The following is a 22,515-nucleotide window of genomic DNA, read 5'->3' as shown; positions in this document are numbered from 1 at the left end:
TCCTGAAATATAGGTGAAAAATTCCTTACTCTTTTGTGGTACAGAGCCAGTAAATTAGTGGTGGTATGATTCGTACTTTATAGGATTTTGCTCTTTGGAAATTTTACCTGTGTATCTTATTGAGAAAGAAGCTACTGTAATTTCTCAAAAACCGGAATTGTCATCTTCAGGTTCTTTCTTAATTTCCATCTCATTATCTTTGACTCATGCATCCGTATCCTCTGGCAATACCAAGTCTGACATCCAGGTGACATTTCTTAAACCTAAAGCAATTTCAGGACAAGCCTTAGGACTGGGCAAGCTGTAATTGTGACTCTTTCGTAGCTAACTACCAGAATATAAACTTATCTGTGCTTTGTTTAGTAATTGAAAGGAAGGACTGGAAAAGTAAGATAATTCACGAGGAGGAGTCAAAATGACTAGAGCTATTTTTTCTTGTAGAAAGGAAGCCTAAACAGAGGAGGAAGGATGGGTCGGGGATGGGGAGGAGTCACTGGAGCCAGGAAAGGAAATTGGGATTAAGAATAGTTAGATGTAAACTATAAAACTCCTGGAGAAAACAGAGGCAGTAATCTTTTTGACATGGGCTGTAGCAACATGTTAACTATGTCTCCTTGGGCAAGGGAAACAAAAGCAAAATCAAGCTGTTGGGACTACACCAAAATAAAAAGCATCTGTACAGCAAATGAAACCATCGACAAAATGAAACAGCAACCTATTGAATGGAAGAAGACATTTGCATACGATCTACCTGTTAAAGGATTCATACCCAAAATATATAAGGAACATAATAAATAAGAAGAATGAATAATCCAATTAAAAAATGGGCAGAAGGCCTAAATAGACATTTTTTCCAGGGAAGACATCCAGATGGCCAACAGACTCATGGAAAGATGCTCAACATCACTCATCATCAGGGAAATGCAAGTCAGAACTACAATGACATCACCTTACATCTGTCAGAATGGTAGAATCAAAAAGACAAGAAATAACAAGTGTTGGTGAGGACGTGAATAAAAAGGAACCTTCATGCATTGTTGGTAGGAAGTAAATGAGTGCAACCACTGCGGAAAACTGTGGAGTTTCCTCAAAAAATTAAGAATAGAAATGCTGGATGATCTAGTAATTCTACTACTGGGTATTTATATGAAGAAAATGAAAATGCTAATTCAAAAAGATACACGCACCCCTATTGTTACTGTAGCATCATTTACAACATTTATTTACAATAGGCAAGATGTGGAAGCAACCCATGTGTCCATTGGCCGACTGATGGACTGACTGATGAATGGATGTAGAAGGTGTGTATGTATACAGTGGAATATTCCTTAGCCATAAAAATAGGGTGAGATCTTGTCATTTGTGGTAACATGGATGGACCTCGAGGGTATTACGTTGAGTGAAATAAGTCAGACTGAGAAAGACAAGTGCCATATGATTTCACCTACATGTGGAATCTAAAACCAAAACAAACCAATAAATGAACAAAAAGAAACAGGCCCGTAAATGTAGAGAACAATCTGATGGTTGCCAGAGGGGAGGAGGAGGGAGGGATGGACAAATGGGTAAAGGGGAGCGAGAAATACAGGCCTCGGGTTGTGGCATGAGTAAGTCACCAGCCAAAAGGTATAGAAGAGGGAGTATAGCCAATGGTATTCTAGTAGCATCGTATGGGGACAGATGGTGGCTACAGTTGGGGGGAGCACAGCATAACGTATAGACTTGTCCAGTCACTGTGTTGTGCACCTGAAATTAATGTAACATTGTGTGTCAACAACACTTCAGTTAAAAGTCAGATGTAAGAAGAGAACCCCCCCCCCACCCCAATACAGCGTGTTGAATTTACCACAGTATCAGATGAAAAATTCTAATAAATTCCAGAAGTCTTAAATAGTTGTGTTCATTGAATATTCACTGCAGGCCCGATACTGTGCAAAGCATTTTGCACGCATCTCTTTTCTTATAATTGAAGTGGCCTTGTAACTTACTGTTTTATTAAATGTATACGATTAGATCAGGTACCATAGGCTGGTTGTGTTTTTAGTGACTAAGTATTCCAGCAATAAAACTTGGTCATAGAATAAACAGTGGCAGTGGAACCATTTGAAAAAGATCTCATTAGACTCTCAAATTCCAGTAACCTTAGCTAAATAGATTAAACTTGAAAAGAAAAGGAGATTTTTCACCAAACTTGGTACAAGTAGGAAGAACCAAACTTTTACGTGGGTCCAGTTGAATGCGTTCTTATAAATCTTGGGATATGATCTAGGAGGTCTTTTGTAAAAGTGAAGTGGTATAATGGAAGCTTTTGAAAAGCAGGGGATACCTGTATGCTAACTACTCTTGCCTAAAAGTGTCTAGCTAAGATGTTTTTGTCAGGGTTGTGACACTGGATTTTCATGATAAAATTCCTCCCTTCTCCCATTTCCTACGGTCGATTACTTTGATACAACATAGCTCTGAACCTTGCTGCCTATCACAATCACCTGGGTCTGGTTAAAGGTACAGATCCAGGGTCCCGGTCCATATTTATGGAATTGGGATTTGGGGAGCAAGCCTATATTTTTAAATCTGAAACTACATTTATAGCTAGCCCTTCTGGTGATTTTGTTATTGAGAGCTCAAGGATTGGGGACATCCGATTTTTTATTTATTTATTTATTTTTTTAAATTTTTTTTTTTCAACATTTATTTATTTTTGGGACAGAGAGAGACAGAGCATGAACGGGGGAGGGGCAGAGAGAGAGGGAGACACAGAATCGGAAACAGGCTCCAGGCTCTGAGCCATCAGCCCAGAGCCTGACGCGGGGCTCGAACTCACGGACCGCGAGATCGTGACCTGGCTGAAGTCGGACGCTCAACCGACTGCGCCACCCAGGCGCCCCAACATCCGATTTTTAAAAATTAAGTTTCGTTGTGATCAGTTTGTAGCTGTGTTGTGATATATAAAGCAAATTAATATGGAGTATTTAGTATAACTAAAGACTTATTAAATTTTCAATATAAATGACTCATTTCCAAGAGGTTGCTCAAACCCAATTTTTAAAAAGTGACTATCTTTTAATATTATTAATTATTAATATTATTAATATTTTACTGTTTTAGTGATGTTTTCTTTATATGTACTATTAGCAATAGAGAATGATTCCTATTAAATGATAGGATTTTGAAAATTCGAGGTGGTTTATGTATGTTACATCTGAAGTACATGAGAGAATTAAACATTAACAATAATTATGTAAACACTCAGATAATGTTATTGGAATTTCCCCTACAGAATAAGTGGGGTTCTGTTAGATTTTTGTATGCAAATAGAGTCTAAAGAAGCAATAGAATCTCGAAATTTATGGGTCAAGAAACTTGGTTTTATCCTTAAATGCTACAGATTGGTTTTTGTACTTTAGACAAGCCACAATATTTCCCAGGCCTTGGTTTCTTCATTGGTAATACAGTCTGATGTTGGCAGTTTTCATGTTGATGTTAAGAGAAGGCTGATTTAAAAATTAGAAAGTTCTGAGAGAAAAGTTTAGTAACTATGAGTTAAGAGAAACTCTTACCATTTGCATATAAACTTGTTTCTTTAATCTTTAAAATTAAAAGATTTTTAAATTTCTTCAGAGCTTCTTCAGGCCTTTAATAGGGTGAGGGTTAAGACCTAGAAATTCTTTGTTCTTGGAACATCATTTAAGAACTCTTAGAATTAGGCCTTTTTTTTTGTTTTTAGGTTCATTCTTAGACATTTACTGTCTCATTTTAGTGATAATTTTATCTTTTTTTCCAACTACTTTATAATTTTTTATTATGGGAATCCTAAGACCTACATACTCATCATCCCCTTTCAGCAGTTATTAAAATGTGGCTAATCTTGATTCACTTTTTCTCTTTCATAGGGGAGGGGAGAGTCTGGAGTATTTTATTTAATTAATTACCTAACTAATTTAAATTTTATTGAAATTCACACTAGTTAACATATTATGTACTAATGGTTTCAGGAGTAGAATTTACGGAGGGCACTTGTTGGGATGAGCACTGGGTGTTTTACGTAAGTGATAGAATTAGGCCATTTAAAAACATTTTTTTTTAATGTTTATTTTTGAGAGACAGAAAGAGAGGCCCCAAGTGTGAACAGGGGAGGGGCAGAGAGAGAGGGAGACACAGAATCCGAAGCAGGGCTCCAGGCTCTGAGCTGTCAGCACAGAGCCCGACGCGGGGCTCAAACCCACAAACTGCAAGATCATGACCTGAGCCGAAGTTGGATGCTTCACCAACTGAGCCACCCAGGCACCCCAAATTAGGCCTTCTTAAAACTTGGTTTAGGAAACTCTGGATTCAGTATCGGAAGATCCCTTCTAGTTCTGAAATTATGTCTTTGTTTTATTTTGTTTTGTTTATCCTTGTGCAGTATGACTGCTTCCTCAGGATCACTGTCCGTGATATAGCCACAGTGTGACAGTCCTGACCATGCACGTCCATTACTTACTTGCTGAATTTTCCTGGTTGTGCTTTTATTTCTGAGCTGTCACTCATTTGGTCCTTTATTTAGATTTAACTTTAGGAATTTGTTTATATTGAGAATTTCATTATACGCTCGTTGATGTAAAAAGTTCATTTTTCAGTGTTCAGTGTCAAAATCCCTTGGAAATACTGTATCATGAGATTGTAAAACATTTTGACAATTGCTGAGAAGACGTTTTAGATTAGTAACTGATTCAAACAAACATGTTGTTACTGACTTTTTTTTTTCTTTTTTGGTGTGGCATGTATAATTTAAGATACTTGAGGACCCACAAGTGATGACAATTAAAACCATTGTAAAATGCTGTGTTATAATTTCATAACAGATTCAGATTTTGACACTTAATTCTTACACTTTGTAACTGAGTAGCTAATCAATTATGAGGAAGAACAAATTGAATGACATCTTTTAGGAAGACAGTGCTATGACTTGAATATAGAGCAGTTTTTTAACTATTTTAAATAGCCTTAACCTGATTTCTTTAAAGCAATGATACTCTGATTGTTTTAAATTAAGAACTTGCTTTTCTAAGAAATTTCTTTTAGTATTCAATGATAAATACTATAATTTACAGTTTGAAATTATATAATTAGCTGGAAAAAGGGTAATTTCGTAGAAGTGGGTAATAACACAAGTGTTGCCATAAGCTTTGAGAAGGGCGATATATTAAAGCAGCTCTTGAAGGTGTCACAATTAAATTTAAAAACTAGTGTTTTTGCTTTCTTTAAGAAGCAGAAGCAGACAGCTATTAAATATTTACAGTAGATGTAACTTCTGTGTTAAATGAGGTTTTGAGTGGACAAATGCAGCAGCTTATTTTTAAGTCTGGTTAATATGTTAAGAGTGATTAAAAATAGATGGCCAACCAGACACATGAAAAGATTCTCAACATTGCTCATCATCAGGGAAACACAAATCAAAACCTCATTGAGATACCACATCATCCAGGTCAGAGTGGCTAAAATCAACAACTCAGGAAACAACAGATGTTGGCGAGGGTGTGGAGAAACAGGAACCCTCTTGCACTGTTGGTGGGAATGCAAACTGGTGTGGCCGCTCTGGAAAACAGTGTGGAGGTTCCTCAAAAATTAAAAATAGAATTACCCAAAGACCCAACAATAGCACTACTAGGAATTTATCCAAAGGATACAGGTGTGCTATTTCAAAGGGGCACATGTACCCCAATGTTTATAGCAGCACTATCAATAATAGCCAAGTTACAGAAAGAGCCCAAATGACCATCAACTGATGAATGGATAAAGAAGATGTGGTTTATACAAAATGGAATACTACTTGGCAATGAGAAAGAATGAAATGCAGTTGCCATTTGCAACAACATGGATGGAACTGGAGGGTATTAATGCAAAGTGAAATAAGTCAGAGAAACAGATGTGTGTTTTCACTCATATGTGAAATTTGAGAAACTTTAGACCATGGGGAAGGGAAGGGGAAAAAATAGTTTAAAACAGAGAGGGAGGCAAACCATAAGAGACTCTTAAATACAGAGAACAAAGGGAGGGTTGATGGGGGAGGTGGGGGAGATGGGGTGGGGGTGATGGGCATTGAGGAGGGCACTTGTTGGGATGAGTACTGGGTGTTGTATGTCAGCAGTGAATCCCGGGAATCTACTCCTGAAGCCAAGAGTACACTGTATATACTGTATGTTTAGCTAACTTGACAATAAATTCTATTTGAAAAAAATAGTAAAATAAAAACATCACTGCCAAATTAAAAAAAGAGAATGATTACAAATAAGACAAATATATTCTATGTTTATATTCATTTTAACCTTTTTTGTTCATTTCTTTGTGTAGAGTTAAGCTTCCATCTAGTATCATATTCCTTCTGTCTGAAGAGCTTCCTCTAATAGGTCATGGAGGTGCTCAGGTGGTTCATTCTCCCAGCTTTTTTTCTTTCTGAAAAAAAGTCTTCATTTCTGAAAGCTGCTTCTCCTGAATATAGATATCTGGCTTTACAGGTTTATATTTTTTCCTCTTTCGGCCTTTAAAAAATGTCGCTTTATTGTTTTTGTTTGATAGTTTCTGACGGGACGTTTGCTGTACTTTTTATCTATTTTCCTCTGTATGTCATGTGTTTTTTCCCTCTCACTACTTTCAATATTTTCCCTTTATCTTTGGTTTTTATTCATTTCACTGTGATGTATCTAGGTGTGGGGGGTGCTTATTTTTATTTTATTTTGTTTTGGTTATTTTGGGAAGTCTTTATCTTTGCTTGAGATTCTCTGAGAGTCTTAGATTTGCAGTTTGGTATCTTTCATTATTTTTAGAAAATTTTCAGCCACTATCCCTTCAAATATTTTTCTTCTCCATTCTCTTTTTCTTCTCCTTCTGGGACTCCAATTACACATTATGTTAAACCATTTGAAATCATTCCATAGCTCTTAGATGGATGGTTCCTCTTTTCCCTCCTCCTCCTCCTCTGGTCCTATTCTTTTCTCTCTCTTATCACAATTTGAATAATTCCTATTGGTCCATTGTTAAGTTCACCGATTCTTTGCTTAACTGTGTCAAGTCTGTTGATGAGACCAGTGAAGGAATTTTTCATCTCAGATATCGTGGTTTTTGTTGTTGTTGTTGTTGATGATGATTTTTTTTTTTTAATTTCCAGCATTTCCATTTGCCTTTTTCTTGGAATTTCCATTTTTCTGCTAAAATTCCCCATGTATTTATATGAGTTTGCAACCTTTTCCATGAGAGCCTTTAACGTGTAAATTACAGTCATTTCAACATCCCTGTCTGATTGTTGTAAAATCTGGATCATTGCTGAGTCTGGTTCTGTTGATTGCTTTATTTCTTGACAGTAGATTGTTTTTCTTATTTTCTTCACCCTCATTCTATCTCCAATATGTTTATCATTTGGTTAAATTAAATTTATTTTTTTTAATTCAGACATGGCAGTGAATTCTCCTGGGGCCTTTCTTGCCATTGTTCTTCTTGTTCAGGCCTCTGTTTCCCGTAAGATCGACTACCTATTGTGCTCTGAAGAGCCCGAGGTATTAGAATATATCCCATTGAAGTACCATTAACTAAAGATTCAAAGTGTCAGCTCTTGCTAATATATGAAAGTACTGTACAAAATTAAAGTACTGCAATAAATATTTGCAGCTTTGCAGACCATATTATCTCTGTCATAGCTACTCAGCTTGCTTTTATAGCATGAAAGTAGCCATAGACAGTATGGATGAGTATGACTGTGTTTCGGTAAAACTTTATGGACGCTGAAATTCAAATTCGGATTAATTTTGATGTGTCGTGATATACTGTTCTTTTGATTTTTTTTCAACCACTTCGAAATGTAAAAACTATTCTTAGCGCACAGGCTATACAGAAACAGGTGGTGGGCCAGCTATGGCTCGTGGACCATACTTTGCTGACGTCTGATTGAGGGGACTTTTTCAACTTTTAAATGCATCATCCCCCAGAGAGTCTAATAAGCCACCTATATGGGACATATCCCCAAACTGAGAAGTCACTGATGTTAGAAATTAAAGGCTGTGGATTCCACACCTTAGGTTTGCTGGAATGAGAACAAAGCTTGAGATAACCTAATGTGAACACAGACTGTTTAAACATATAATGTGCACCATTTCTTTTTTTTTTTAATTTTTTTTTCAACGTTTGTTTATTTTTGAGACAGAGAGAGACAGAGCATGAACAGGGGAGGGGCAGAGAGAGAGGGAGACACAGAATCTGAAACAGGCTGCAGGCTCTGAGCAGTCAGCACAGAGCCCGACGCGGGGCTCGAACTCACGGGCCGTGAGATCATGACCTGAGATGAAGTCGGACGCTTAACCAACCAAGCCACCCAGGCGCCCCGTAATGTGCACCATTTCTATAAAGAAGGTAGAAACCATGAACAGTTTCAAACTATGGGCTTACTGGTATGATATTTTCAGCTTGGGGCATAGACTATGTTGAGTACACAGTTAGGGCTCAGTATCTGTTGGTTAATGATTTTATTAGAACGGTCATATATCCTCTAGAGGATTAAAAAATGTGTTTAGTATTTGTCTAATGAGATGGTTTTGTTTCTAGGACTTTTGGATGTTTTAATAAATATCTCTTAAGTAACTTTAGCCTAGAGTAGTGATTTCTATCTCTGTCTCGTGTTGTGATTGATAGAGCTGACGGCAGTGTTGCTGTTTATGTCCTACCTCCAGAGGCTGCTTTCCTTTTCTATAGGTTAAGTTTTGCGAGCAGCCTGGTTTGAGAACCTTTGGCCTAGTGGGGCATCTTCGTTGATGAATTTTAGAATCAAAACTATTTTTTTAAAGACAGTATGTTTGCAGCAAAATTTATATATATATATGTATGTATATATATATATATATATATATATATACATACATATATAAATACATATATATATTCAGGCAGGTGCTAAAAATAATGTATACAATAATATAACCCATCTCTTATCTCTAAAAGATAGCCACTGTTTTCTGTTTGTGTATTTTTCTGTGCATGTACAAACATTCTTCAGCAAATAAGATCATACAGTAGGTACCATTCTTTGACTTGTTTTTACTCAGCTAGTATATTTTAAACATCTAGAGAAAACCATTTCTCATAAATAATTTTGTCCAAGGATTCAAAACAAAAGCACAGAAGATAATTTTGAGCAACTTGGCAACGGGGGCTGATGAGAGACAGAGATTGGGAGCAGGGCTATTTCTAGTCTCGTTTGGAGGCCGGGACACATCACAGTTCTCCGGCAACAAACACAGTGCAACAATCCAGGCAAGATTCATCTAGGCTGAAGCTTATGGTAGCCTTGACTGGGAAAAAATAACGAGAGGACTTCAGGAGGTGTGCCCAGGAAGAAGGAATATTTCCTTCCAGTGAATTAAGGTGATTTGTACAATGGCATGCTTCAGAGTTTTCTGTTTTGTGCATTGTATTTTTAAAATTTTGTTGTGCATCTTGCTTAGCACCAGCCAAGTCTCCCTCTGGCATCCTCTTTCCACTGTTGCTCACTTTCTAGAAGGTTGGATGCGGCAGATGGACCAGTGGGCCCGTGGGTGTCTACGTTAGCTGTGTGACCCGGGCAGTTTAAGAAAAGGTGGCGATATTCCACACCTGTCCTCTTAGTACCTGTCCTTCCTCTAGGCCTCATGGATGTATGTTCTTGCTCTGCTCTTAGGATACTGCAGTTCTCTTTGCCTGAACTAGCCCAGTAGGTTTCCTGAGTTTGCCAATAGTGAGCAGGGGCCTTAGACAGACTTGCATTATGCAGAGTAGATCAAGGTCTTAGGTCCTGTCCGCTGACCGGGTTGTGTGCATCTAGCGGGGAATTGACAAGAATAGTAGTAACCTGAAACCTAGGTTAGTTGTAGATATTCTCAGCAGAGTTCAGTGTTTTCCACGATGAATAATAAGGTTTTTAAAAAAGAGTGAGAAATGTGAAAATAAGTTTGAGTTTATATAGTTTGTGCTCAGTCTGCCTAAGCGATAACCCTAGACTGGTCATGAGAGGACCATTTGAGGTTCTATTTTAGCTGTATAATGTCTTTGATATCTTGGGGCTTTATAGAACATTAAATTTACATTCCCCAATGATTAGGTCAATTTATGGCTGAGGCCGAGAACTGTATAGTCACTAGGCAGACACCATTACCTGTAATGTCAAATAATCCCTCACTCATACTGTTAAATATAGTCAAGAAATTTTTCGTTCTGTTTGTATTTCAAGAACAACATAGATCTGGTAAGCTGTCCGAACGGGGGTTGGGATCTGAGGCTGATTATTGACTTCTGTTTAAGAGTATGTGCCTGCTGCTGTAGAACCTTTCCTTATCTCTGAGCTCCCTTGATGAAAATGCCCTGCTCCATATTATTATTCCTTTCTCTTCCCGCTTTATTAGGTTCGCTTCGGAAAATTATATATTTTAAAATAGAAATGCTTCTGAGCAGGTGAAGCCTTTGTGTCCTTAAAGCATTTATTATCAGCTGAAGCCGTTTGTTTGGGAGTGACAGTCCGGAAGCACGCTTTCCCTGAAAGCTGGCAGAGAAAAACCTTAAAAGGCAGGCTTTGTCCACTTTTCCTTAATGACCAGCATCTGTCTCTTAGGCCGTTGAGAAGCAGGCCCGGCAGTTCACCACACACTGGAAAATACACCTGCTGTCTTTTTCTCCAAATGATTTCACATTATCTGAGTCCATTCTGAGTGTTGATTCTTAAGAATTTGGCAGGGTGGGAATGATTTTGTTTTTAAAATCTGTTTTTTGTGTATCCTTTTTTAAAAAAAATTAAACTTTTTACTTTGAGAAAATTATAGATTCACATGCATTTGTAAAAAATAATACGTAGAAAACACGTGTACCTTTTATCCAGTTTACGCAATGGGAACATCTTGGCAAACCACGGTGTAATTTCAAAACCATGATACTGACATTGATCCATGAACCTCATTCACATTTCACCAGGATTACGTGTATATGTGTACTTACTTATGTGTGTGTATTACATATTTTTGTACAGCTTTATCCCTTGTGTATGTATCCACCACTGCAGTCAAAATTCAGAATAGTTCCATTGCCACAAAGGTCCCTAGTATTAGTTTCTTACATCCACACCTTCCTTCCTTAACGAGCTTTTTGCTTGTTTCTAATCATTTGTGGGCATGACTTAAAAGAATCATCTTTTAAATTTATAGCCACACTTAAAAAAATTTATTTAGTTTTTTAGTGTGGTGAAAACACATAAAATTTAATCATCTTAGCTATTTTTAATTTTTTTTTTTTTTCAACGTTTTTATTTTTATTTTTGGGACAGAGAGAGACAGAGCATGAACGGGGGAGGGGCAGAGAGAGAGGGAGACACAGAATCGGAAACAGGCTCCAGGCTCTGAGCCATCAGCCCAGAGCCCGACGCGGGGCTCGAACTCACGGACCGCGAGATCGTGACCTGGCTGAAGTCGGACGCTTAACCGACTGCGCCACCCAGGCGCCCCCATCTTAGCTATTTTTAAAAAACATTTTTTTTTTTTTATTTATTCTTGGGAGAGAGAGCATGGGCAGGAGAGGGGCAGAGAGAGAGGAGGGGACACAGAATCCAAAGCAGGCTCCAGGCTCTGAGCTGTCAGCACAGAGCCCGTCTCGGGGCTTGAACTCACGCACCACGAGATCATGACCTGAGCCAAATCCAGACGCTCAACCCACTGAGCCACCCAGGCACCCCGGTCATCTTAGCTATTTTAAGTGTACCCCTGAGTAGTGTTACGTACATTCACATCGACGTATGACAGATCTTCATATCTTTTTCATCTCATAAAACTGCAACTCTGTACCCATTAAACAGCAACTCCCCAGGAAAGGAGTACTTTCCTTTTTTAAGGCTGAATGATACTCCGTGTGCACGTGCAGCCCACTGTTCGTTCATTCATTCTTTCACTGGTGGACATTCGAGCTGCTTCCACTTCCTGGCTGTTGTGAATAACACTGCTATGAACACGGGTGTGATCCTGCTTTGGATTCTTTTGGATACATACCCAGAAGTGGAATTACTGGATCATATGGTAGTCCTTTTTTAAAATTTTTGAGGAACCACCGTCCTTTTTCCATAGCAGCTGCACCATTTTCCTTTCCCATCAGCACTGTATACCTGTACTTGAATGATGTTGGGATGAACAAGTTTTAATTCTTCCATTTCTGTTCTTTATTTCATGACTGTTTTGTTGGCCTTTCCTTCACATTTGCTAGTGAATGCTAGCACAAATAGCAGATATTTTGCATTATAGAATGTTTGCGCACCAAGGATGATTCTCAAGGTGTCATCCAGGCATTTTGATGTCCGCTCTTTCCGGTATGAGAAACAGAAACCTTACCTGAACCAGTTTAAGTAAAAAGGGAATTTGATTATAAGGAACGGAGGTGCTAGATTGAATCTAAGGGTAGTGATGCGGCAGGCCTTAGAAATCACGGGAGTAAGGGACTGGCTGTCTCATTGAGGGATCCATTTTCCTTTCATCCTGTATCGCGGCTTTCCTCATGTGCTGATGAAATGGCTGTTCCCAAAACCTTCGGCCACCCAGTGACTGAGATGCTCCCGTGGTCCCAATCCAGAATTCCTGGGGGAAGGGAATGATTGGCCCAGCTGGGACCAGTTGCCTGCCATGATATACCTCATGACAGACTTGGTTAGGGAGACGGAGTCAATGCAAGGACCTGGCAAAGCCATCAGGAGATGTGTGGATTGACTGAGAGGCAGTAGGTAGCCAGAAAGAAAGGGAGTGAGCAGAGAGACAGAATGAAAGGTGTGCTTATCAACTGTAACCTAAAATGGACAGCAACCGAGGCCACATTGAAGAAAGGACAGTGGTGCTTGGAAAGGTCTGGGTAAGGACCGTTAAAATGATCTGAGGCAAAGAATTAAAAAAAAAAAAAAAAAATTCCGAGTGATGCTTTAGTATATAAAGTTGAAAGCCAAGAGGGGAATTGCCTGAAATTCTTAAAATCATAAAAGAGAATCACTGACTGATTTCCGGAACGATTTGAATTAAGGAGTACATTTCAGAAATGTCTTAACACTGTTATTTAGTGTAGAACATAGAAGATGACATGTCAAACAGCAATTCGTTAACTTTGTTCCAGGAGCTCTGCAAATATATCAGGGGTTCGTCAGACACATTGATGGATTATAGCTCAATGATGGAGACATTTAGAGGAAATTAGAATGTAGCCTTAACCTTCTGAAGTCCTGGAACTATTTCCCCAGCAAGCATTAGTGACGATGATAACTGCCAAGCAGTGGTTAGTGTTAGTATTTAGTAATACTATGTATGAGGTACTGTATTGGGCGCTTTTATACCTGTTACCTCACTTAACCCTCCTCCAGACCGTGGGGGCTCACCGTTTGTTAAACCGAATTTTCCCGGGTGTTTTCAACTGAATTATTAACACTCTGCTTTTCCTTTCAGAGATGTGGTACTGGATCTTTCTCTGGGCTCTCTTCTCCTCTCTGTTTGTCCACGGTGCTGCAGGAGTGTTGATGTTTGTAATGCTGCAGAGACATAGGCAGGGGAGAGTAATCTCTGTCATTGCAGTCAGCATCGGATTTCTGGCTTCTGTAACTGGAGCGATGATCACTAGTAAGTTGATTTTGTTTTGTTCAAGGACCTAATTGTATGTGCACCTAACGGTTCTAGTAACTCTGTTCTTATGATGCATGTGACGGTAGTGTAATCTTCCGTGTGGAATATTTTCAGCCCTGATCACACTTTTGGAAGGAAAGATCAGTTCATTTATTCATCGAACAGATAGTTTTTGTGCTTCTGGGTGAAGACTCGTTACGCAAGGTTTGGTGGGAAATAGAAAAACTTGTAAACGTTGGCAAGGGGCGAAGAAATTCACGGGAAAATTTCTCGTCTAGTGGATGTAGTTTTTGCTTTAAAGGAACTCCCTGTCTAGTAAGGGAGAGAGGTAGGCACACAAATTTGACTTTGGTAATTGTCATAAAAAAAAAAAAAAAAAAAAAAAAAAGTGAAAATATAGCCCGTAGGTCCTTCACGTTTTCTGCCTGTGACTACAAAATAAAACCGCACTTTCTTCTGAAGCACAAGTTATTATGACACGAATGTCCCCTGACCTAGTAGAAATTGGCCGCTTGAGAAAGTCCCCTGGCCGCGTACAATTTTGCTAGTGCACCGCCCCGTGTGAGTTTCCTACAAGCCCTCAGGTGCCTCCCCTCCGGCCGTTTCTTAACACTGGATGGAGGCCCCAGCCTCTGCCTTTGGTTCAGCGAGTTCTGGCTCCTGCACCGGTCGAGCCAGGACTCAGCTGCATCCTGTTGGGACCGGAGGACACTGCAGCCACTGCCAGGACAGGGCCCTGCAGACAGTGGCTCCTGGGCTCTGCTGCCGTTGGTTTCTGTCACAACCAGTGAATAGTGGGGGCTCCCGTTGCCCTTAGTTTCCGGCCTCCATCCGTCCCTCTGGGACGGCTCACTGCTGCCACAAGAAGGATGTCGAACTCTCTGGTTGGTTCTTAGCCCCGGAGAGAAGAGTGAGTCCTTTCCTTCTGTAGTTCGAAGGCCTCCTTTTGTATCCCACCGTCACCTTTTCCCAGAGTGACCGGCATACCTCGCACCCTGGGAGGAGAGCCCTGTTTCCATGTCTCTGCCTCTGTCCCGTGGCACTGATATGACAGTCACGAAATAGTTGTTTTTTCATCCTTCATTTACTGTCTGGTTTTTCTGTGTTATTCTGTATTAGGCTTTCGTCGTTGCTGCCCGCAGCCTATAACTTTATCATATGGCACGTCGTCCATTTTGCCACAGAGAGGCCTTATGATTATTAAAACATTTTTTAATGCTTATTTATTTTTGAGAGAGAGGGAGAGCAGGTGCAGGAGAGGGCCAGAAAGAAGGAGACAGAGGATCCGAAGCAGGCTCTGCACCATGAGCACAGAGCCTGATGTGGGGCTCGAACCCACAAACTGTGAGATCATGACCTGAGCTGAAATCAAGAGTTGGACACTTAACCAACTGAGCCACTCGGGCACCCCTGCCACAAAGAGGCTTTAAAACAAGTACTCCAGTTTAGCTGAAGCACAGGATATGCATAGTAAAGGAGTAGAGATTCAGCTGGAAAGACCCAGTAGAGCCAAATCCTAGAGGATCTTGGAAGGTGAGCCAGAAAACTTGGGCCTTTTTTCCTGCAGGGCATGGAAAACGAGAGTCTTGAATGGGGTTGGCAAGGAACAAAGCAGTCCAGTGGAAAAAATTGTTTTAATAGATGATATGTGTAAAGGACCGAGAGAGCACTCTGAAAGCGCCTTCGTCCCTACTGGGTTCCCAACAACAATGAAAGGGTACCCGGATCATAATAGATACTCAGAGAATACTGGTTGGGGGGATAGATCGAGTAGGGGAGGAAGTGCAAAGGGAAGAGAGGAAGAAACGGGGGAGAGAAGAAGGGAGAAACAAGGGGAAGGAAGAGGGATTGAGAGGCATTAACTGCGATCTGAACTTGAGCCTGGGATCTAAACTAGCTGTGGTTGGAGATGACCTATGGACAACGGCAAAGGGAAAAAATCCGAGTTGGTTTTATTCACTGTGGTGTCATACAGAGAGGCTTGAAAGGGACTGCCAGTGTTTTTGATGTGCACCACTGTTATAATCGTGGACCCACCACCAGAGGAGGGAAGAAGGGATAGCTTGTTCAGAGGTTGTAAGTAGTGTGTGGATATACGTGAGTTTACTGGCACAAATTATTGTAAAAGGTTAGAGAGCAGGAGAAATGTCCTTCTATTTCCATTTATCTCTAATGATGCATCTGTGTATGTATTACCTACTTGCAGTTCATCCAAGAATAAAATAAGCCAATGATTTTAGAGACGGCAGTCTTATATTTTACGCCCTTAAAAACATAAATAGTCTGGCATAATTTCAAGTAAAGATTCCAGGTTAGCAATAAAACATTTAAATTTCTTCTGGCTAATCTCTTGACCTGGAGATACTTGAATTAAGAAAACTAGCCGAAGTGTGAATATTTTAACTATATTTATGTTCTCAATGTTTGTGTCTGTGCACTCATAGCTATATATTCAGGTCTGCAGACGATTGATTAATATCTATTCTGAATGGGAAAATAGGCTGAATATAGATACATCTATTAAATTTTGCTACTTCTTAGATTTTATTCTGAATACAGTGATCTTTCATTTTAGTTGGTATTTTTTTAATGTTTATTTATTTTTGAGAAAGAGAGACACGCACAGAGTGTGAGCAGGGGAAGGGCAGAGTGAGAGGGAGACACAGAATCCGAAACAGGCTCCAGGCTCTGAGTCAGCACAGAGCCTGATGTGGGGCTTGAACGCACGAATGGTGACATCATGACCTGAGCCGAAGTCGGACACTCAACCGACTGAGCCACCCAGGCGCCCCTCATCTTAGTTGGTATTAATGAGAGTTGGGAGAAACTGGGTTTCCATATAATGCCATCAGCTGGTAGTGTAGAGCTAATTTTAGCAAATCTGAAGGTATAAAGTGACATGTCTTTGTTCTGATCACTAATGAGTTTGAACTTCTCTTCCCATGCTTATATATTTAGAATTCTTTTCCTGCAGATTGCTTCCTTAAGTTATGTGTTTACTTTTCTTGGGGGTTCTTCTTTTCTTCTCATTAAACTACAGGGGTTTCTTACACATTTGAGATACGGGTCCCTTGTTGGTTTTGGATTTCACAAGGAACTTCTCAGTCCTTTATCAGTTACCTTCCTCTAGAAATCCTTAATTTCCATGTGATCAGCTCAAAGAGCATTTTGCCTTATGGTCTATGATTTAATTTAAGAAGTTCTTCCCCACACCAAGGTCAAAATATATGCTGATATATTTTCTAACGTTAATTTTATAATTTTACCTCTGATATAAAGATCTTTACTTCATCTAAAACAAGAGTCAGTAAACATTTTCTTAAAGGGCTAGATAGGAAATATTTTTTTAATGTTTGCTTGTTTATTTATTTGGAGCACCTGCGAGTGGGGGGGGGGTGCAGCAGAGAGAGAGAGAGAGAGAGAGAGAGAGGGAATCCCAAGAAGGCTCTACCTGTCAGCCGATGTGGGGCTTGAACTCATGAACTGTGAGATCATGACCTGAGCTGACATCAAGAGTCAGACGCTTAACTGACTGAGCCACCCAGGTGCCCCTGGATAAGAAATATTTTAAACTTTGCAAGCTAGGTGGTCTCTGTGACAGGTCTTTGGCCCTGCCATTGTAGTGTGAGAGCAAGTATAGATGTGTGTAAATGAATAGGCATGGCTTTTTCCAGTAAAACTTTATTTACAAAAACAGGTGCCTGGCATTCAGACATAATTTCATCAATTCCTGACTTGGGTCCTGGTGAGTCTCATTTTGGGTTTGGTATTAGACAGCATTCCAGGTATTTCCTCCCACATAGTAAGTCAGTTTCTACCACACCACCCACTGGAAAGAAATGCATCATTTCCACACTGATTCACCTTGTTTGCGTATTATGTTCAAGGTACAAGGGTCTGTCTCTGAACCCTGTTCTGATTTGTTAGTTTTTTTATGCGTTCTTGCAGCAAGGTCACATTTTCTTTATCGCTACGGTTTTGTGGTATTTTGTATCTGGTAAGGCTAGATTCCGCTCATTTCTTTTCCTTCTCAAAGTCGGCATAGCTATTTATGGGCTTTTATTCTTTCATATAAATGTTAGAATATGTCTACTCAGTTGCTCAAAAAGTATAATTATGGTTTTTATTGGGATTTAATTGAATGGAGAGGTTGCTTTGGGAAGAACTGGCATATTAAACTGTTCCACCCAAGAACATCTAATAGATTTCCATTTATTTAGGTCATCTTCTAGTCTTTTGTTAGAGTTTAAAAATGTTTTTCTCAACAAGGGGGTTGAATACTTTTGGTGAACTTAATTCTCAGACTCTTCCTATATTATGGTGGTTGTGCTTGGTATCTTTTGAGGACATTGCTTAGTTTTATTGGTGTAGAGAAACACCGTTCCGTTTTCTTTTTTTTTTTTTTAATTTTTTAAAATATTCACTTACTTTAGAGAGAGAGAGAGAGAGAGAGAGAGACAGAGCGTGAACATGGAGAGGCAGAGAGAGAGGGAGACACAGAATCAGAAGCAGGCTCCAGGCTCTAAGCTGTCAGCACAGAGTCTGACGGGGGGCTCGAACTCACAAACTATGAGATCATGACTTGAGCCAAAGTCAGACGCTTAACTGACTGAGCCACCCAGGCATTCCAACACCGTTCAGTTTTCTGAATTAACTGAAAGATTAACAAAGCAAAAAACTGGCTCTTTGGAAAGATACTAAGATGAATAGATTGCTGGCAAACTAATTTTAAAAAGTTGAAGGCAGAAAAGTAAAATATAGACAAAATAGAATAAATAACTACATACTCAATAATGTAGAATAAAGAAATATAAAAGTTTTTTGAACAGAGATATATTCCTAAATATAAACTGTCCAAATTGGCATAAGAAGAAAGAAAATACGAATGGAACAATCAGTATATTTAAACAATTGACATGTTGAAGACTTTCTCCTCCCAAAGGAACTCCAGGCTCAGACGGGGCTCACAGAGGAGTTCTACCAAATTTTGAAGGAACGGTTTAGTTCCTGTTTTATCCAAATTATTGCAGAAACGGAAAGAGAAAAAGCTGTGCACAGCTTATTTGCTGAGGCCAAAGTAATCTGGGTAAGCAGCATAAAGAGTGCACAAGAATAGGAGGGTATGGGCTCATTTACCTCGTGAGTGTTATCCTAGGAATGCAGAGATAATTTGGGATCACAAATGACTATGGCTGTATGCCAGGAAAACATGATTTATGGAAACTGAAATTTAAATTTTGTGTAATTTTCATGCATCGTGCAATATTCTTCTTTTGACTTTTTCAAAACCATTAAAAAATGTGAAACCATTCCTAGCTCCCATGCCGCGTCCATGTGATGCGGGGTGCAGGCTGGACCTACGGACCATCGCTGGCCAGCCCCTCATCCGACCGCACAAGCTGACGGAACCCACACTGTTAAAACCAAATCTGCCTTGGCCTTCACGTCCACTCTCTCTCTCAGGAACTATGGAGGGCGACCCGAATCACTTTCACTGGTGTGGCGCCGTGGGCCCTTTGTGTTGTTGGATATTGACGTCTTCTGTCCACTGGTGGCTCTTCGTCTAGTCTCTCCTGTCCTTGTAGGTTCATATCTTTCACTGGCCTCCACACCATCGCAGCATTGCTTTCCCCACTTCATCCTCACTCTGCCAGCCTTCGCTAGTCCCTTGGTCCTCATGGGGTCTTTCCTTATTTCTAATTGATTCTGTCTGCCATTGTTGGGAGGGGCAGTTCTGAACATGTATCATTGACTTCAAACATCCTGTTTTGCTTGTGTCTTCTTCATTCTTGCATAACTTAGCCTTGTATTTCCCCAAGAAAATAAAGACCATAATATTTGTATTCTTTCAACTTGCTAGTGTTCAGCCAAATAGACCTTAAAGAGAGTAAAAACTAAAGCTCAAATTGGGGGGAGGACCTTTGTTAGCATATATAAATATAGAAAGATTAATATCCAAACTATATCCTAGAAACCCTACGAATCAAATAAGAAAAGAAAACTTGGTAGAAAAAAGGACAAAAGATTTGACAAATGTTTTATGGGGCGATTAGGTGGCTCAGTCAGTTGAGCGTCTGACTTCGGCTCAGGTCATGATCTCACGGTTCGTCAGTTCGAGCCCCCCCATCAGGCTCTGTGCTGACAGCTCAGAGCCTGGAGCCTGCTTCTGATTCTCTGTCTCCCTCTCTCTCTCTCCCCCTCCCCCACTCACACTCTGTCTCTTTCTGCCTCTCAAAAAGAAAGAAACGTAATCTAAAAAATTAGAAAAAAAAAAAAGATGTGACAAACATTTTGTAAAAGTAGAAAACCCTACTGGCCATTGATATGTGAAGAAAAGCTCAGTCACATTAATTATTATCAGGGAAATGCAAATTAATCACAGAGATACCTTTTACCCATCAGACTGACAGAGATTAAAAAAAAAAAAAAAGATACCAACTGCTTCTGAAGATATGGAGTAACTAGAATATAAATTGGGGCAACTTCTTTGGGAGACAGTTTAGCATCACCTTAGCCAAGTTGAAAATGCCCGTAACATGAGACGGAGCAATCCTACTGTCACCCGTGTGATGAAGAGAAATTTTTGACTGCTTCTGTGTGCCAAGGGTTGCACGCAAGGATGTTCACAGAAGCAGTGTTTGTCATTGCTCAGTATTGGAAACAAAGGTCATTGGCAGTGGAATGGATCAATTGTGGTATATTCATGTGTAGAATTCTATGCAGTAGCGAAAATGCATGAATTATACCTACACCACACGCATGATACCTTTCAGACCTGTAAGGTGTACGTACAGTATCCAGTTACAAAAAATTAGTTTATTCAGAAAGCTATGTAATATATACTTTTAGGACACAGAAAGGTGGTAAAGCCAAAGAAAAGCAAAGGAATGATCAAAAAACAAAAACAAAACAAAACAAATACAGGGAGGGAATGGGACGTGACTGAGCAGAGTCCACGGGAACTACAAAGGAAATAGAGACGTTTTTTTCTTCAGCTGGATAACAGTACTTGGGAATTTGTTATTTTATAACCTACGTGTAGTTTTATAAATACTGTTTCCTATCTGCTCACTATTCAATAGCAGTGTTTCCAAGTACATTTAAGAAGCACACGAAATTGTTTGCCTGCAGATCTTTTAGATCGAGAATTCCACTGACGCAGTCTTTTCTGACCAGTGCTTCTGGGTGTGAAATCATACAGGACTTCTGCACATCTGCTTCTCTTGGAGCGAGGTGGTAACTTCCAAACTGGTCCCTAGCTGATTATCAACAGGAAAGAAAATGAAAATTTATATTCTCATTTGTTTTATTCTCTGCATAACACTCTTTTGATGACACCCCCAAATCAGTACTCTGCTCAGTTGTAATCCCTACTTTCAGTTTGGTATGTATCTCCCCAGATTTCTATTTACTTATCACATTTGTTTGTATTTTCCTATAGACATGTTTACATATAGGTGCACTTACATGCGGGTGTATGTACTAGTGGAGAATATATAGTCTTGTGTTCCATTGTCTTTGTTGCATAAATGACATGTCTTAGGTCCTTTCTGAGTTGGTTCATAAAGTTTATATTTTTCCTTTGAAATTGTATGGGTTTCATGGTGTGGACTTGGTATAGTTTAACCACTCCAGGCTGATGGACTTGGGTTCTTGCTTTTGACTTTGTGGAGTTTTAGGGTTTTTTGTTTGTGTTTTTGTTTGGTTTTTGTTTGTTTTGTTTTGTTCTGTTTGCTTTTACAAAAAGTACTGCCTCGGTTATTCTATGTGTGTTTGTGTGTGTATATGTGTGTCTGTATTCTGGACATCAATCAAGTATATTAATCAAGTGTTCCAGTCTGTCCCTTGATGGGTTCTGCTTATTTTTGTGTAGTCTTTCAGCAGTCCTCTTTTCCTAAGATCATAAATATATTCTCTCATATTTAAATTTTTTTAGCATTTTTATTTATTTTTTGAGAGAGAGAGAGAGAAAGAGAGAGAGGGAGAACATGAGCGGGGAAGGGGGAGAGAGAGGGAGACACAGAATCCAAAGCAGCTCCAGGCTCTGCATGGTCAGCACAGAGCCCGACACGGGGCTCTAACTCACAAACCGTGAGATCATGACCTGAGCCGAAGTCGGACGCCCAACCGACCGAGCCACCGGGCGCCCCATATTCTCTTATACTTTAAAATTTACATTCGTAGTTTCGTTTTTAACATTTTGTTCTTTAACCCATCTGAAATTTATTCTGGGGAGCGGTTTGAAGTAGGGACCTAGATTTATGGCGTCCAGTGGCAGCCACGTGTTCCGGCACCATTTGCCGAATGCCGAATGACCCATGGGAAACACCTGTCTCATCCACTGCTGTGGCAACTACCAGCCAAAGTTGAGAGCGCATCCTAGGACCAGTCACTCTCCCAAGACTTACCAAGCATCACCTGTTCGTCTTCACCCTCGCCCATTACAGCTGAGGAAACAGGGCACACAAGAGGGGAAGTGATTACCGTGGGTGGCCCATTTGGAAGGTGGTGGATCGCAGACTTTAATCCACAGGTCTGGCTCCAGAACCCACGCTCTTCGTGTCATGTAAACTTGTGAAGAAGTTTGACTTGACAGATTTGCTTCCCATTCCCTAGGCCGCTGGAGCTAGTTGAGTGCTCAGTGTTTCCTCTCCTTTGGATCATTTTTGAAAACTTCATGCTGGAAGGACGGAGGCCAAATGGTGTTTTTAAAATTGACGATAGTCTTGGAAATCTGGGGTAAATCCTCATAAAAGCAGAGTATTTCTCAGGTTTAATATAATTTCTGATAACAGAGAAAGCATAAGATCTTGACAATTTTTTAATGTTTGTTTATTATTGAGATGCAGAGCATGAGCGGGGGAGGGGCCGAGAGAGAGGGAGACAC

General features: G+C 39.8%; 1 protein-coding gene across 1 annotated transcript in view; it reads left to right on the top strand.

The window, feature by feature from the left end:
- Window positions 1–22,515, top strand: part of TMEM170B (transmembrane protein 170B) — a 31,640-nt gene that overhangs the window by 5,301 nt on the left and 3,824 nt on the right. Inside the window, exon 2 of the mRNA XM_086706286.1 lies at window positions 13,455–13,625. Within this exon, the coding sequence (XP_086562412.1) occupies window positions 13,455–13,625 (171 nt within the window). The remainder of the gene's footprint in view (window positions 1–13,454; window positions 13,626–22,515) is intronic.

The sequence above is a fragment of the Puma concolor genome, chromosome B2 (genome assembly GCF_028749965.1).
Source record: "Puma concolor isolate L17-30 chromosome B2, mPumCon1.1.hap2, whole genome shotgun sequence".
In the NCBI taxonomy this organism is placed as follows: Eukaryota; Metazoa; Chordata; class Mammalia; order Carnivora; family Felidae; genus Puma; species Puma concolor.
This window is presented reverse-complemented; position numbering and strand designations above follow the sequence as displayed.